The sequence below is a fragment of the Malania oleifera genome, chromosome 9, assembly GCF_029873635.1.
Source record: "Malania oleifera isolate guangnan ecotype guangnan chromosome 9, ASM2987363v1, whole genome shotgun sequence".
NCBI lineage: Eukaryota > Viridiplantae > Streptophyta > Magnoliopsida > Santalales > Ximeniaceae > Malania > Malania oleifera.
Window position 1 is genome coordinate 68,176,282 of NC_080425.1, and position 17,447 is coordinate 68,193,728.

The 17,447-nt window shown below is 34.4% G+C and overlaps 2 protein-coding genes across 4 annotated transcripts in view; one reads left to right on the forward strand and one right to left on the reverse strand.

The window, feature by feature from the left end:
• Positions 1 to 2,818: 2,818 nt before the first annotated feature.
• Positions 2,819 to 3,472, forward strand: LOC131164067 (protein LITTLE ZIPPER 1-like). Its single transcript, XM_058121013.1, has 2 exons — positions 2,819 to 3,011; positions 3,178 to 3,472. The coding sequence occupies exons 1-2, from the start codon at positions 2,908 to 2,910 to the stop codon at positions 3,392 to 3,394; spliced, it is 321 nt and encodes a 106-aa protein (XP_057976996.1). The 5' UTR covers positions 2,819 to 2,907; the 3' UTR covers positions 3,395 to 3,472.
• A 9,867-nt stretch (positions 3,473 to 13,339) lies between these two features.
• The window catches only part of LOC131164069 (uncharacterized), a 40,097-nt gene continuing 35,989 nt past the window's right edge, over positions 13,340 to 17,447 (reverse strand). The window contains exons 4-5 of one of the 3 annotated variants that reach the window (XM_058121017.1): positions 13,948 to 14,127; positions 13,340 to 13,861 (exon numbers count right to left, since the gene is read on the reverse strand). In XM_058121017.1, the coding sequence (XP_057977000.1) occupies positions 14,020 to 14,127 (108 nt within the window). In that variant the 3' untranslated portion in view covers positions 13,340 to 13,861; positions 13,948 to 14,019. Of the gene's footprint in view, positions 13,862 to 13,947; positions 14,128 to 17,447 lie in introns of those variants that run through there. The other 2 variants (XM_058121016.1, XM_058121018.1) reach the window with 2 other exon arrangements.

Sequence of the window (17,447 nt, forward strand, 5' to 3'; positions counted from 1 at the left end):
ACACGTGTGTGTGTGTGTGTATAAATATTTATCTTGACACATATTAATATTACACAGACGAGTTCTCATTACTTTCATTCTCATTAATGTATTGATGGATTATGGAAGTCTCAATGCCTTTATATGTAGATTTTGCACTCATTCTCCATTTTGATTTAAAAAAATATTTATTATACTTCAAGAAACCTCACTAAGGCTTAGTTTGACTTCCCTATAGGTTTTTAAACCCCACTAAGGCTTAGTTTAATTTTCCCATAGATTTTTAAAAGGATCTTTTCTAAAGGAGTTGATGAAAAGGAGTTTATTGATACTATTTTAAAAATATTTAGCCCCTGTGAAAAAAGTGTTGTTAGAAAGAAAAAATTGGTTCTGAGCATTTGATAAAAAGTTGTAAGGTGCTTAAAAATATTAAAAATGACTAAATTAGATATGTACTTTTAAGAAATATAATCGATTCAGTAATTTAATAATTTTGTAATATTTGAAAAAATTAAGGATAATAATGAAATAAAATAATATGTTGGAGAGAAAATTAACTTTTAAATCTAAGAACTCTCCAAAAAAGCTAAAAGTTGGCTTTTAAAAACTGAAAAAGGTTAATTACAGAACATATTATAGCCAATTTTTAATTTCAAAAAGGAAAAGTTGGAGAAAAAAATTGAGGGGTCCAACTCACCCTAACTCGAGCATAAATGAGTAAGAGTTACAATTATTTATCAAGAGCTTCCATTTTGCACCAAGACAATTTTGAGTTACATAATTTAATTGAATTATTGAATTGGTACGAGGGTTTTGCCAAATCAAAGGGGCTTGAATTTTTAAAAGAGAGTAAGATATCAATATCTTAATTGAATTTTCTTTATTTACTTTCTAATTTTGTTATGCTCCATATTTTTGTAATATCACCAAAAGGTGAATCGACGGCATATTTTTTTTTTATACTAATTTTCCACAATTTATGGACCAATTATTGTTTACTTTCTAAATAAGCATATAGACAATTATTCCATCCCTGCCCCCGGGGCAAAAAAAAAAAACCAGAGAAAGAGATAGAAGCAATTGCCATATAAAAATATATTAACTGTTCATATGTAACTTTATTAAAAAAATGAAAAAAAGAAAAGAGATAGAAACAATTTTTTTTTTTCTTTTAAGAAGAAAAGAGATAGAGACAATTGCCCTATAAAATATTGACTCTCGATATGCAAACTATATATGAACTATATTATGGGCTATCTATATAGCTCCTCCATGTTGTTTCCATGGAATAAATTCTAATTGAAAGTCTTTTCATGCTATTTAAATTGATTGAAAATAACATCATTCTTGTAGTTAGAATTTGATTTTGATCAAGAAATTGCTTTAAGATGTAACGTCACTTTTAAAGTTTTCTTCAAAACTAATTTTAAATCTAAATGATCGCGTATAAGTAGTTTTGTATAACAAAATCACGTTTCAAGATTATTTAATATTTCACTCATTCAACCGCTAATAACAATTCGGTGTGATCATTGTTTTGTTTTTAAAAATAGTGTTTATGTACATGTCCCTAAAGGACACGTGCAAATAACGTTTACCTAATCTATGATAGAAAATCCCCTAGCTCTAGACACAAACAACTACCAATCAATCAACCCAAATAAAACCCTCCAACCCTTGAAATCTTCCAAAGGAAATTAATTTGAGCCCTCCAACTCTTGGATTGACATGAATTTAACCTTGCGTCAAATTGAAGAAAAAATTAAACTAATATAATGGGAAAAAAATTGAAGAGGAGCAAGAAAAATATAAAGGGAATACTTTTCTGGTGCATTATTTTGTTTTAAGAAGAAGCAAGCCTGCTAGCCAGCTAGCAACTGCAGGATATGAGACAGCAATACTGAAAATCCATGGACAGAATCCGAATTTCATGAAGACGTACGGCTGCCTAACGTGACAAACATATACTACGGCTGCTACAATAGTAACTTAATACGTACTCTGCTCATTAGGTCATGAACTAAACCCAGCAGCTACCCGCAGAGCGCGTCGTCCAAGCACTCCAACCATTAATAAATGAAATTAGTTCTTGGCAGCTGCTCGTTAATTTTCTTACCAATTAACTCAATTACCAAACCGACAAATACTTTTCTTTTCTTTTTTATAATCCGGAAGCTCCAGCCACTATCGCGTCACTTTGAACACTATGGTGCAATACTAAACCCGATAGTGAAAGCCGTCCACTCATTGACGCACCCCTGATAACTTACCAGTATATATAATGCCTAAGAAGGAATCAAATATGGGACCTTAGAGTCACCAAAGTCACAAATCACTCTTACCACTTGAACTAATCCGGTTAGGCGAACAAACACATATTTTTAATCATATATAGACCATCAGATCCCATGCATGCATTCATTTTTTTAAAAGGGATGCATACAATATTATATTACATATTATATATAACATGGACAATTAGAATTCAAAAAAGTGGATTAGATAAGGAGACCGAAAACGCCAAAGGCATAATTAAGCTTAATTGAAGGCAACAGCAGTGGGAGCGAACGCGTATGCCCTCCCCTTGTTCTTTGGCTTTTCCCTCCCCACATCGACCCAAGTTGGGCTGTGCTGTCCTCTGCAATCATTAGTCTACTCCCCATCATTACCAAACAACACCTCTCTCTCTCTCCCTCTCCCTCTCCCTCTCTCTAAATTGCATGCCCACCAGGGGCGGCAGGGCAGTGGCGCCACAAGGGTATCCATTGCAAGCTGATAAGCACAAGCCCACCAATTGATTCACATATATATAGGACCTTACGCTCCACTCTTCTCTCTCAAACTTCCCCACTACTGCATCACTAAACACATACGCTTTCCTTCTAACTATATGCTTTTTGTCTTTTCTCTTGAATTGGAGAAGAAACCATGTGTATGAATGCTGCAGAATGGGATGATATCCCATCTCATCCCTCCCACTTTGCCGCAAGAAAACCACAGCCGAGGAGACGTAAGGATCGGGGGTTCACGAGGTAAGTTCTCCTGCTCTGTAGACTGTAAAAATTAAACCCTACAGCTACAAATACTAATCCATGATGGAATTGAGAGGCTTGGTCTTTTCCAGAATATATTTTCATGGAAGCTATCTAGCCAGCTAGGTTTATGCATATATGTGCATGTCTTAATTATGTGGTGCAGGAAGAGAAGTATTGAGGACAAGGGTGAGAAGGATATTGAGCTGAAGAACTTGAAGTTGTATTTGGAGAACCGAACTATCATTGAAGAGAATGAGAAACTGAGGAGGAAGGCCAGCCTTCTCCACCAAGAGAACCTTGCCTTGATGTCGGAGTTGCAGAAGAAGAAACTTCATTTCATATCTTCTCATCCCGCTTCGTCTGTGACTCCCTCTAGCTAGCTAGCTCGCTATGGCTGTTCCATTTTTCTCCTTCTTAATTTCTTGGGGAATAATATTAAGTCGAAATGGGTTTGTCTAGCATTATATATATGTATGTTGGTATATTTCCACCGGTGAAAAATTATGGAAATGCATGTTACGAACTTACGATTAATTAATTAATTAGTTGTGTTTTCATTTCGTGTTCTTTTAATTTGTTTCGTTTTGTTTTATGTTTTTTGGGTAAAAAAAAATGAATTAATTCAAGCAAATGTATAAAGGTGCATCATTTAATAAGAGACTGAAAGAAAACACTCATGCCAATCAAATGATGTGAACCATTTATTGGAAAACGGATATTAAAAAAAAAATGTATTATACAATGTTGGATGGATGATCCCGTTATAAAGAAAAAACAATTTTTGGATTTGCATTTTAAAAAAAAAAACAGTTTTGGTAACAAATACATATTTTGGTTAGAAGAGTAATATTCTTGGTCTTAGTGATCAGTTTCAATATTAATTTTGCTCCAGGAAATTAAAGCAATATTCTTTGTTTGGGGACTTTGAGTTCAAAATTTGAATTTGAATTTATGCGAGTTTGATGAAAAAATTAATGCAAGATTGTACTAAGTTCTATCTAAATTGAAAGCTTAGAATTGATATTTTTAAGTACAATCTAAGTTAGCAAGATATAGAAATTTGTCTCCTTAAATATTATTATAGAAGAAATATATAAGAAACTACACTATATTTCATTAATTAATGTATAGAATCAAATAGAGTATGAATAGATTGAAATGAAAATTTGAGTGAAAAACATAAAGAAATTGAACGGTAAATTTCATTTCATTTCATTCCATTAGGATGTATGAAACATATGTAATTAATTTTTTATCAAGGAACACAACTTTAATCCATCAAATTTTCATTGATTGATTTTTGTCTTAAGTTTTGAATCTAAAAAAAAAAAAAAAAGGAAATGAAGATATAAGAAAACCAAAAGTCATTATTTTTTAAATAATAATGAATTGACGTTATGGGTACGAAAAATGCATAAATTGAATTATATGTCAACATCTTATGTGTAAGTCGTTGAATAAATAATTATCATACATAATTAAGCATGACGTAAAAGTTGGACTAGCTTTTTCAATACTTATTTATAGTATTGGTCGGGCAGCTAAAATAGACTACGAATTTATATATATGTTAGCATTTTCTTGAGGTAGCTTATCAAGCATCCATATATTTTTACTTAACTTGAAGAAACATTAATTATTATGTTGTAAAAGATATAGAAAAATACATAGATAGAAATTTTACGCAGTTCAGCTATGCCTACTCCACGGGTGGATGAAATCAAAAACTTGACTATCTTGGGAGGAATTGTAATATGATTTGGAACATGCCTTGTACAAAATATCTCTCTTTCTTTCTATCACTCCTCTTCTCTCATCCTTTCTATTCGTCTGCACACTTCAAGCTTTTTTTGTGTGTATTTCAAAATATGAGAGAGAGAGAGAGAGAGAGAGAGAGAGAGAGAGAGAGAGAGAGAGAAAGTCCTTTTATAAGGCAATAAGGATATCACATAATTTATGGTGGTGGAAAATGAAGGGACAACAACCATTAATTTTTATAATTTTCATAACACTTCCCCTTGGATGTCACTCATATATTAACTCTTCCTGTTAAGATCTTTAAGATGTCTGATACCGATGTGATGAATAACCAATTTCTTGAATGTTGTAGTAGGCAATGTTTTGGTGAAAAATCAGCTATATTATCACTCAATTAGATCTGTTGAACATCTATATTACCATTCTTTTGGAGTTTATGTGTATAGAAGAGTTTTGGTGAGATATGCTTCGTTCTGTTACCCTTTATATATCCTTCTCTTAGTTGATGCATGTGCGTAGCATTGTCTTCATATAAAACTGTTAGAATACGCTTGATTGATTGAAGACCACAATTTGCTTGGATATATTAAATTATTGATCTGAGTCACATGCATTCTCTACTAGTTTCATAGATAGTTAATATTTTAGAATGATTGAAGGATATTATTGTAACCGTCTGCTATTTATTGATTTCTAAGATATAGCAGTTTTTTCGTAACTAAATACATATCCAGTTTGAGATTTAGCATCGTGATGATCAGATAGATATCCAACATCTGCATATCATACTAGTTGAAACTTGGAATCAAATGAGTAGAATGGACCTAAATTAGATGTACCTCTTAAATAGCGTAGAATGTGTTTAATTATATTCTAGTGTCGCTGAGTAAGAGCAGAGCTCTATCTTACTACAAGATTTATAGAAAATGCAATGTTAGGTCTTGTACAATTGGTCAGATACATCAAAGAACCGATAGCACTTAAATATGGCACTTCAAGACCAAGTAGTTACTCTCCCTCATCATGACGTCAAAATGGATCCTTCTTAACATCAAGTGATCGCACCATCATTGGAGATCCCAAATGATGAACTTTGTCCATATAGAATTGCCTTTATATCTTTTCGGTATATTTAGATTGATGAACAAGAATTCCACAATTTGCATGTTCAATCTGTAGGCCAAAATAATATTTTGTCTTTCCTAAATCTTTCATTTCAAATTCCGCCATTAAATAATTAGCAACTTTAGTGAGCTCTTTAGGAGTCCTAACCATAGTAGTTAAAAGCGCGCCTGAGGCGCGCCTAGGCGCAAGGCGCAGCGAAGCGAAGAGGCTTGCGCCTCAAACCAGGTGAGGCAAGGCGACCTGCAAGAGGCGACGCTAGGCAAGACGAGGCGCACTGGTGCGACAGGCGTAGTGAGTCGCGCCTTGTGAATTTTTAGTCATTTTAAAGTAGAGAAATAGCCACAGCCAGACCCGTAGCCCTCATTGGACTCGAACGAACATAGCCCCTAGCCCCTCTCGGCCCTTCGAAGCCCTTCGTGAGTTCGTTTTGCAGATTCAAACCAGCAGGAGCCTTCGCGATCCATCGAACCAGCAACGTGAGCTCGTCTGCGAGCCTTCGAACTAGCCGGAAGCCTTCGCTACTTCGTCTTCGAGCTTCGAACTAGGATCTTGAGTTCGTATTCGACATTTTAAAGAAGCACAACCCTTCGCGACTTCGTTTCCAACCACCAGGAGCCCTCACGAGTTCTTCTTCTTCTTTTTCCTACTGCCTGCTGCCTTCTGCTTCTCTTCTTCTTCTTCTTCTTCTTCTTCTTCCTGCTGCCTGCGTGCTGCCTGCTGCTTCTCTTTTTCTTCTTCTTTATATGTAAGGTTATAAATTAAATATTTTCTTTAATTAATCTAAGCTTATAAATTATAACTAATACATAATATTTATTTATTTTTACTGAAATTTACCTACTGTTTTTAAATTTGTAATATTTAGTTTAATTAATGTAAGTTTATAAATTATAACTAATACATAATATTTATTCTTTTTATTGAAATTTGGCTACTTTTTTTCCTCTTCTTCTTTATATGTAATTACTAATTAAATATTTAGTTTAATTAATGCAAGTTTATAAATTATAACTAATACATAATATTTATTCTTTTTACTGAAATTTAGCTACTATTTTTTGATTTGTACTCTTTTCTTTTGATGATGAACTATGTTGAATTTTGATGCTTTTGGACTAAATTTTCAATTTTGTAATTGAATTTTTTGGCATTTTAAATTCTAATATTACTAAATATTCATATGTTCATATATCAATTACCCCAAATAGACATTTTACACCATTTTAATAATTGTGCGCCTCACCTTCATGAGGCGTGCGCCTTCGCCTTGCGCCTCGGCTTCAAAGACCCTTTGTGCCTCGGCTCGCCTCGCGCCTCTAACTACTATGGTCCTAACTAAATTCAAATCATCAATATAAATAGAAATTATAGCAAATCCAGATTTTGATCTTTTAATAAAAACACATGGAAATTTTGGATTTTTTATAAATCCTTCTTCCATAAGGTACTCACTTAATCAATTGTACCACATGCATCTAGATTGTTTTAATCCATATAAAGAACGTTGGAGTTTATTTAAATATAAATTTTTAGGTTTTGCTTTAGGAAATTTAAATCCTTCAAGGATTTTCATATAAATTTCACTATCCAACGATCCATATAGGTATGTTGTTACCACGTCCATAAGATGCATGCTTAGTTGTTCAACCACTACTAGCCCAATTAAGAATTTGAAAGTGATTCCATTCATTGTAGGAGAATATGTCTCCTCATAATCAATTTTGGGTTTCTACAAGAAACCTTGTACTATAAATCTTGCTTTTTATCAATTATTTTCATTATTTTCATTTCTCTTGCGCACAAATACTCATTTGTATCCATCAGGTTGGACATCTTCTGGTGATTGGACTACAAGTCCAAAAACTTCTCTTTTTAATAGAGAGTTTAATTCTGCTATGATAGCTTCTTTCCATTTTGACCAATCACTTTTATATAGACATTCATTAACAAATTTAAGTTCAGGATCCTCAGTACTTATGGTAATGTCATTAACTACTACTGTGTTTGCAAATATGTTGTTGACAACAATTTTATTTTTATCACGCATTTATTAAGTGTAATAAATTGAGATCTTATTATTATTTCCAAGTACATGTCCCTTTTCAAGGGATGTCTCTTTAGGAGTTTTCTCTTTAGGAGATTCCTCTTAAGGGGGTTCTATAATAGAGATTTCATTTTCAGAAAAAATGGGTTTGTGAATGTTGAATGGATTATCCACCTCTGTAACCTCTTATGGAATGTTTACAGATTTCAATTTTCTCCTTCTGAGAGTTTTATCTTTTGCACCAACAGGTCTTCCACGCTTAAGTTTCAGTGTAGGTTTATTAGCCGGTTGTTATCCTTCAAGGACATCAATACGTGCTGGAATATTTGCAGCAGGTATATGAGATTTTAGTATAGCCTTGGTATCTAAAAAAGAATCTGATAAATGATTTACAATCTCTTGCAAATGTATGATCTTATGAACTTCAAGTTCACTCTGATTTGTGCTAGAATCTAAATGAGATAAACTTATAGCATTCCATGTGATTTCATGTTGTGCTTTAGGCACTGATTTTACTCCTTTTAATGTAAGGAATACAGCTTCATCAAAATAATAATCTTGAAACCATGCTTTGTAACCTTCCAAGTGCCACCAGCAAACAACATCGCATGCCCTTCATCATCAAGCTGTCCGACAAAAATCAAATTCCTTCTCAGGTCAGGAATATGTTGTACCTTCTCCAGTAACCAAACAGACCCATTAGGAAACGACATCCGGACGTTTCCCATACCCACAACATCCAAGGTTGTACCATCAGCCAAATACACCTTACCAAAATCTTCTGCTACATAGTTCTGTATGATTTCATGGTGTGAAGAAGTATGAAACGAAGCTCCTAAGTCCAAAACCCAATCATCAAGTGGACTGTCTATTGCAAGAAGTAGTGCATCCTGTACCTCTTCTATTGCAGCATTAGCAAAATCATCCTCATTCTTCTTCTTAAGACTTTTGCATTGTCTCCTAAAATGACCCATTTTCCCGCAGTTCCAGCATTGTCCCTTTTGGCCAGATCTAGATTTACTTCTGTTTCGATTATAGTTTCTGGATTTTGATCTACCCCGATCTGAATTTCGATCATTACCTCTACCTTTTGTATCAAAGTTTAGGGCAGAACCAGATCCTGAGGTTTCACCCGCATCTCTTCTGCAAATCTCCTCAGCCAGAATTAAATCTCGTATATCATTATACTTTAGTTTTTCTTTTCCAATAGAGTTGCTTACTGCCATCCTCATTGCCTCCCAATTGTTTGGCAACGAAAGCCAAAACGATCAGTGCATGAATCTCATCATCAAAATCAATTTCTACCGACAATAATTGATTTGTGATAGTATTAAACTCATTCAGATGTTGTGCTGCAGATGCTTTTTCTGCCATCTTTAAATTAAATAATTTCTTCATCAGATGTACCTTATTATTTGCTGACGATTTTTCATACATACCAGACAAAGCCTTCATCAGATCTGTTGTAGTCTTCTCCTTCACGACGTTGCGTGCAACAGACCTAGACAGAGTTAATCTTATAACTCCCAGTACCTGTCTATCAAGGAGAGTCCATTCCTCATCCTTCATAGTAGCAAGTTTTTCTCCTAGAAGCGGCAGATGTAACTTCTTCCCATAGAGATAATCCTCGATCTGCACCCTCCAGAATCCAAAGTTTGTGCCATCAAACTTTTCTATTCCAGACGCCTTTCCTGCTTCCTCTACCATTGCTCCCACTTGAACCAAACCTTAGGCTCTGATATCAATTGTTGGGAATTAAGAAAAAATTCCCGAAACCTGTGAGAAACAAAATAGAGAAAGAATACACGCCAAAGAAAAATCAATCACACGCACAAGACAGTATTTACGTGGTTCGGCAATTTTGCCTACGTCCACGAAGTTACAGGGATTTCACTATTATCAGGAAGAAAACATAAAGAGTGTGGTGATACAATGCTCTCCCTCTCGCTCTCTCACAAGTGCGACCGCTTAACCCTAATCACCCGAAAATAATGATTTTATATGCTGCAGACAGGGTTCCGAATGGCCTATAAAACGGGCCCAAAAATTTTTCTCGGGGGCGACCCAAGCCTTCACTCCATGGACTAAGCCTTATGATAGAAATCTCTCATTAAAGAAAAGTTAGGTCATCATCCAAATTTAACGTAACTAGGCTCCACAAAAGCCCAACACCTTGTACAAAATATCTCTCTTTCTTTCTATCTCTCATCTTCTCTCATCCTTTCTATTCGTCTGCACACTTCAAGCTTTTTTTGTGTGTATGTCAAAATATGAGATAGAGAGGGTCCTTTTATAAGGCAATAAGAATAACACATAATTTATGGCGGTGGAAAATGAAGGGGTGACAACCATTAATTTTTATATTTTTCATAACATATTAGACTTAATGAAAAATATTTTTCTATAAATAGAAGTCTTTACATATAATCAATCCCTCAAACAACCAATAATAGTTGAGGAAAATTTTAATATATGAATTTTTAGAGTTCTTGTTAATTTTAGAGATATAAAGATATATTGTAACTTTTAGGATGAAAGATATTTGTACAAAAAAGGTTTCTAAACTAGAGGATATTGGATACCCAAAACTTAGGTCAAATAGTGCACTAATAAAGAGGAATAAACTTGTTACTTTTTCTAAAAGAACTTAGAATGGGATAGTAAAAATTTAACAATTCTTCAATCATTGAAAGAAATTGTTTGTGATTATGTAAATTACATAAAATGATTCATTTAACAGATGCTATATAGTGAGACATTGGGTTTTTCTTTGTTATTATACAAACAAGAGGACATTATATTAATGTCTAAACGTAAAATGGTGCAAGATGCACATCATTGAAACTCCAATCAAAATATACCTCAAACATAAACTAGTTTACAAGTGTCTCCGACCAAATATTTTACACCTTTATGAAAGATCGTGCGGTGTTAGCTAAAACACTAGTTTAACTAGTTAGCCTAAAGTTTGCCACAGTTTAGTAAGAACATGCTTTCATTGTCATTCAAAGAAATATAAACGGAAGTATTAAGCAATTCATGAAACCAATGATACGCAAGCAAACATTGAAGCAATGTAATTCATCAATAAACACATCCATTAACAATGTGTGTCTAGCAAGGGATACTAGTAGGTTAAACACGTTTACAATGACTAATGAGTTTTATAAGTTGATGATGAACACTCACCCTCCCTAAAGTGCTTTCTATGCAATTCCCACTATAACATTAGGAAACATCACTATGACTAAGGAGTCATACTCCCTTTTTTAGCCTAGAGAAAAACTATCACTCAAAAATAACCCTATACTAGTACTTACATAATGAAAACTCATCCAAGAACACGAGACAAGCGGTCACGGGCAAGTATAATGTCATGTTAAAGTTTGGCTCATGATGCTTCCCCAGTTATGCAGTCAATGTTTTCATGGACTTTGATGCTAAATACTCTTCAACTTTGTCTATAAATGGTTGCATATCTTTTGTAGAAATCCAGTTCATTTCTTCATCGTTAAGACCTTTCCACTTGATTAAGAAATCCTACCGCTTTTTCCGGGAGGATGTGAACTCTCTATCTGCAAGGATGTCTTCAACTTCTCATTTTTCGAGTTGCGCTATCTTTACTTCTGCTTTGGTTAACTGAATTTTGCTTGGATCTTCGGTGTCGATGTTAAACGGCTTGAGGCAACTGATGAGAAGCACGAGATGCACTTTCCTCCAAGTAGGAGGGTCAATCCTATAAGAGGCCTTCCCAACTTAACAAGCACCAAGTCACCCACATTGAAGTGTTGTGGTATTTTTTTTCCTTGATCTGCCCACTTCTTCATTCTCTTTAAAGCTTTCTCTAGGTAGGTTCGGACAATCTCTGCACCCTGTCTCCATTCTTTGTTGAAGATGTACGCTCTAGGACTCTTTCCTTTATACGATTCGTCCGCTGTGTGAGATAACAACTACTGCTAACATGTAACAAGTTCAAAAGAACTCTTATTGGTTGTTGAGCATTTTTAGGCATTGAAACAGAACTGGACTACGTCAAGTAGCTGCACCCAATTGTTCTAATTGACGATGACGAAATGACGCACGTACTCTTCTACTAGCCCATTTGATCTCTACATTTGTCTACCGATTCTAGATAGAAGGCAGGTTGCTAATGACTCATGGTAGCCGGTATCACAATCAAGGTCAAACCATGGGAGAGGAGCTACAAGAGCAATTGCCTTCTAAATTAGTAAGCTTTCTCAAACCCACTTTTATTGAACCCAAAGAGTTAATTTTAGGATTTTTTTTTTTTTTTTTTTTTAAATTTGTTCCTTTTTCTGAAAAATAAAATTATGACTACCCCAATCCCCCCACACTCTCTCCAAATTTTACCCTTTAATTTATTTAAAAATTTTGTATGATCTGGAAAACATAAGTCCTGCATCTGCATTAATCATAATATTGTGTATCATAATTCAAATTTTCTATATAGAAATTGTTCCTCAATTCCCAATTTTACAAGGAAAATCAATCACTGAAAAACATTGTTCACACGTAACAAAGAGACACACACATACACGCGTGCACCTACCTACCCACCTACCATGTGTCATAAGAAAATTCCTAACGTACTTTTGCATCAAATTAAGGTTGCCTGGAAACTTCCATGGGGGAGCAGTTTTCGGCTCACATATCTTTTTGAAGTAACATCTATATAGTAATTGTAATATTTGTACTTTCATGGCCGCCGTCTTCCTAACGCTTATACGTTTATAAATAATTACTTTTAAAAACTAATTACAATTAGTGATTGCGGCATCACCCAGGAATAGCATGGGTAAAACAATGAACGCATGGGAGAAAAGCAAATCCACTCTCCTCTTCGCACTGCTTCAATAGAAAGAAATTATCATTCATTTATACCATGTTTGGAGTTTGAAAAACAGTGTCTTATATTTGAAAAGTCTTTGGATTTAAATTTATATTTAACTTAGATAAAATGAAATATAAAATTATATTATAATTCATTTAAATTTAAATTCAAAATCCAAAATTAACGCAACATAAAGCAAGAATACATAAAAAAAAAAAAAAAAAAAAAGATTAAATAAGTGTATATATGTGTGTGTATGCTTATCTATACATGTATAGTGTAATTTAATGAATAAATAAGTGAATAGCATTCTTTATTATGTACTTTCTTTAAGCTGAGAAACTTTTCCAGCAGGAGCCTCTTTGTTTGTTTGTATGTTTTTGAATCTAGTCTCTTTCTTTCTTTTCTTTTTCTTTCTTTTTTTTTTTTTTCCTGCCTTCAAAGGGCTCATGATCACAACGTATAAAATTCTAATCCCACAAAAATCAGATTCTTCTCGCATCATCTATTGAACAATGTCAAAAAGCTCATTATCACAATTGCTGTAGTCCTGGCTCACAACATGCACATTTTTACTAGTAAGGTGCATTCAGATTATTCTGGTTTCACATGACACACCATGAGTATCACTTTGATCATTCATACACATTCAATAATTGAAAAGACATTCAAATAAACAGATATATATATATATATATATATATATATATATATATTATAATATAATATATGAGAGAAAGAGAGAAAGAGAGAGAATTAAAGCCTACAGAGGGGCGCAGATAAATGATGATCCAGCGAAACCTTCAAAGGCGTCATTATAGATAAATGCAACTAGGAAGGTTGCAGGGTTGAAAACTTTTCCAGGCACAAAAGGTGGAAGAGTTTCTTCAAAACAGATCAAGCATTGCTGGCCGGCATTTGACTGCTCTTGCTAGCCATCACACAACATGCATAACACCAGAAGAAACTTCCTTTTCCAAAAGCATAAACATTTTGTGACATTGCAGCTTCCTGTTTCAAAGAATTACAAATGAAGAAGCTCTCCATGGGATCATCATTTCCTGTTTCCTGCAGAAGGGACACTATCATTAACAAATCTGGGCTCATTTATCAGTACTCCCAAACTGTAAGGCATTCAGAAAGAATTGCATTACCTTTACGGTCAGATGCAAAAAAACAGGTGCGGTGATTCATCCCAGTGCATGTAAAGAAATAAAGTTGAAGCTTTACAGATTTCTGGAACGCTCCTCAGATGACTTGTAAATGCGAAATGCAGCAAGGCACATTGTGGCATTACCTATAACTGTCAGTGCCGCTTGAAGAACCACCAAAACCTACAGTCAATGGAGGAGCGCCAAACTATTTCAAACATCATTTTCCCATAAATCACATTCCCAGTTAAATATGTGGTGTGGCCAAAAGAAAGGGAGTCAACATAGATCAGACGCATACAATCATAGACTACTAATGCTAAAATAGAATTACACTCATTGGATTATATATATTGGTCTATTTGGATTCTTGTAGCTGTAATTTGAACAGTATGAGTTTAGAAGAGTTCTCATAAGCACAAAAAGACTACATCTCTCCATTCAATAGCATCAACCATATCCCGGCTGGCAAATATACCCAATTTGCAGTTTACAAGTTTGAATACATTCACAACAGAATCAAATAATATGATGACATCAACATAAATTCTGCTCAACACAAGACAATTTGCTCAAACCTGAAATGGACAGAGACCAGATACCACACACATTACCCAAACAGACACAAGTTGCACAAAAGTGACACCAACCCATTGCCACCCTGTTTTTTAAAGTTCAGACCATTTCATTGAATCAAATATCAAGCCTTTCATATGCCTATTATTTCCAAAATGTCAATGTGAAAAGAGTAAGGTTCTGATGTGAAAATTAAAACCATATCTTTGACTCCTCTACAATTGTAAATTGTACAAGCAAAAAACACCCAGTGATATCAACCAGGCCGTGTAAAGTGTCAACATCATGCATGAAAGAGTGGAAAATCATTTCATTATTAATAAATTTACTGAAGCATCTTGGCTTTTCCAGAAGGTGAAGAGCAACCATATCTCTTGTTTCCATGTGCCAAGATTTTCTGGTACGTCAATTTTCTTTGGTCATCGGTTCATTCATTTGCTCAGCCTTGCTAGTCCACTTGGGTCTTCATACATCCAGGATATTTTCTCTGTCACCTTGTAGAATGTTCACATGTAATTTTAAGAAAGATTTTCTATTTCAACCATAAAATCCAGGTTCTTTTATTTTTCCCTCCAATACTTATATGATTAGGCCTTAGAAACTGCTCCCATGGTACCTTTTGTTAGCGCCAGAAGAATCCATATGTAGACTTGATATGCATGGGCGGGCTCCAACTTGACACAAAAGCTTAAGTCTATTGGATCTTAAGTCCAACCATGTATATAAGCACCAATTTTTCACTCTATTTTTCCAATGTGAGACAAATTCACAACTCACAAATGGAATTCCAAAGACTTATCAATAAATAACGCAAAAGTAAATTGTGAAGTTATCAGATATTTTATTAGCACCTGATATATTGAGGATCAAAGGCAAGAGGAAAGTAAGTTTTCCAACCTTCAATACTAATTAATAAGGGTCAATGGCAACATCAAATGATTGACATGAAAAAATAGTACAAACGATTCACATGCAATATTAAATATCAATTGTTTTACATGAAAAAGAGTACAAATAGAGAACATTTACTTGTCGACCAGAGGCTCAGTTCCTGGCCCTCTACAGTAGGACAAGATTCAACTTCCACTATGGAAGTTTGTGTGTGCATGCACAAGTGTTAAGGTGCATGCATATTTACGAACTCTAAAAACAGTTAAAATGTATGATAAATATTGAAATCAGCCAACAAAGAACAACAGCTTAATCATCAGTTCTAAGAACCAAAGAGATCCTCATGAACTCCATAACATTTAACCAACAAAAACAAGAGTATAAGAAGAAGATAAATATATGAACTCTCTCTGACTACTGATTCTGAAAACTCTTCAAATTCCTTTTGCTCCCTGCCTGGGAAAAAAAAAGAAAAAAAAAAACAACAAAAAAATGAAGAAAAGTGTAGCAGCAGCACAGACAATCCTATCAAGGAGACATCCATGATGAGCACATGTTAGAAAGATAGAGAGGCTGTGACAAATTGCTCCAGAAAAGAGAAGCAACACAGTATGCACACATTGGAGCCATGCCAAAATGTTATTAGAAACATGACAATTGGCAGGACTGGCATGCCAATTTCAGCTGCAGCTTTAGTTTTTATTTTGTAATTCTTTTCAGAATTAAAAAAAAAATGCACTATGCACTTCCGCACTTTTTGTAGCTTACTTTCCTTGCATCTCTACATGTTAATTAGTGTTTAAGACAGGTATGATTGATTTGTTATATCACCACTTCACTGTGATTAATTCTGTTAGATTGTAGGCCTACAATGTATATCAAGCTATCCAACACACCCTCATGTGCAAGACAGAAGCACAAAGACAAACAAAACAATGTGCACTATAACCTAACAGAGAAAAAAAAAAATAACAAGATTTGAGTGCAGATCCTCCCAAAACTAGAGCTTCAATACCAATGTTATATCACCACTTTCCCTAAAATTTTCGGGGCTAATAGATAATTTTTCTTTTCCTGTCTTTGGTTTTCATATTCAAAATTTTGAAAATGACAACAAATAATATCCATTTTCATTTTCAAAAAGAAGCAGCAACATAGCTGCATTTCCAAAATTTTGACAAGCCATTAACATCCAAAGACATTTCCATTTGTTTTTTAAACCACTGGAAACACAGAAAGCAGTGTGAGCGGCAGCAAACAAAGTCTCTTATCTTTATTGACTGCCTGGTTTGAAACCCTTATCTTACAAAATCAGCCTTCAATCCATTTTCCTTATTATCTGCGACTTTACCCTTGTCCAACCCTATCTACCTTCTCATGTACCCCACACAAGGAATTTTTCTCTATCTCTATTTCTCCTCTTCCCTCTTCTTTGGACCTCCATCTCTCATCAGGACTGACTTTTTTTTTTTTTGGAATTGATGGTGCAACAAAAATATCATAGGTACCTAATTTTCTTCAAATCAACAAGTACCTCCTCTTCTCCCTTTTTTCTTCTTTCTTCTTCTTTCTGCTGATTATCATTTCTCTCTGTTGCCTTTTCTTTTCCTTAAAAGATATCTCTGCTACATAGGCCTTCTCCTTTTTCTTCTTCCATCACTGCAAAAGGCATCCTTCACTTAAAGTTTCTTCTTCCATTTTCTCCCCTCATTCATCCATTTCCTTCTCACTCCTCTATCCCTCTTGCCATAGGATATGTCAGCCATCCATAGTGGCATCTGGTAGATAATTTTCTCCTTTTTCTTTTAGCTTTTGGGCAGACATTTGATGATTCAGCCATCAAACAATAACATACAGAGGGATGATTTTGGTGATTTAATTTATGTGCTTGTATATGATCGAATTTCCGTTAAACAAAAGTATCCTTACTTCTATGGTAGAGGTGAAAACTAGTCATGATCTCGTGGGAGGGATATATTAAAGAAACACAATCACATGGACAGAAAAAAGAACTGTGAAGGCAGGTTAACAGTTGT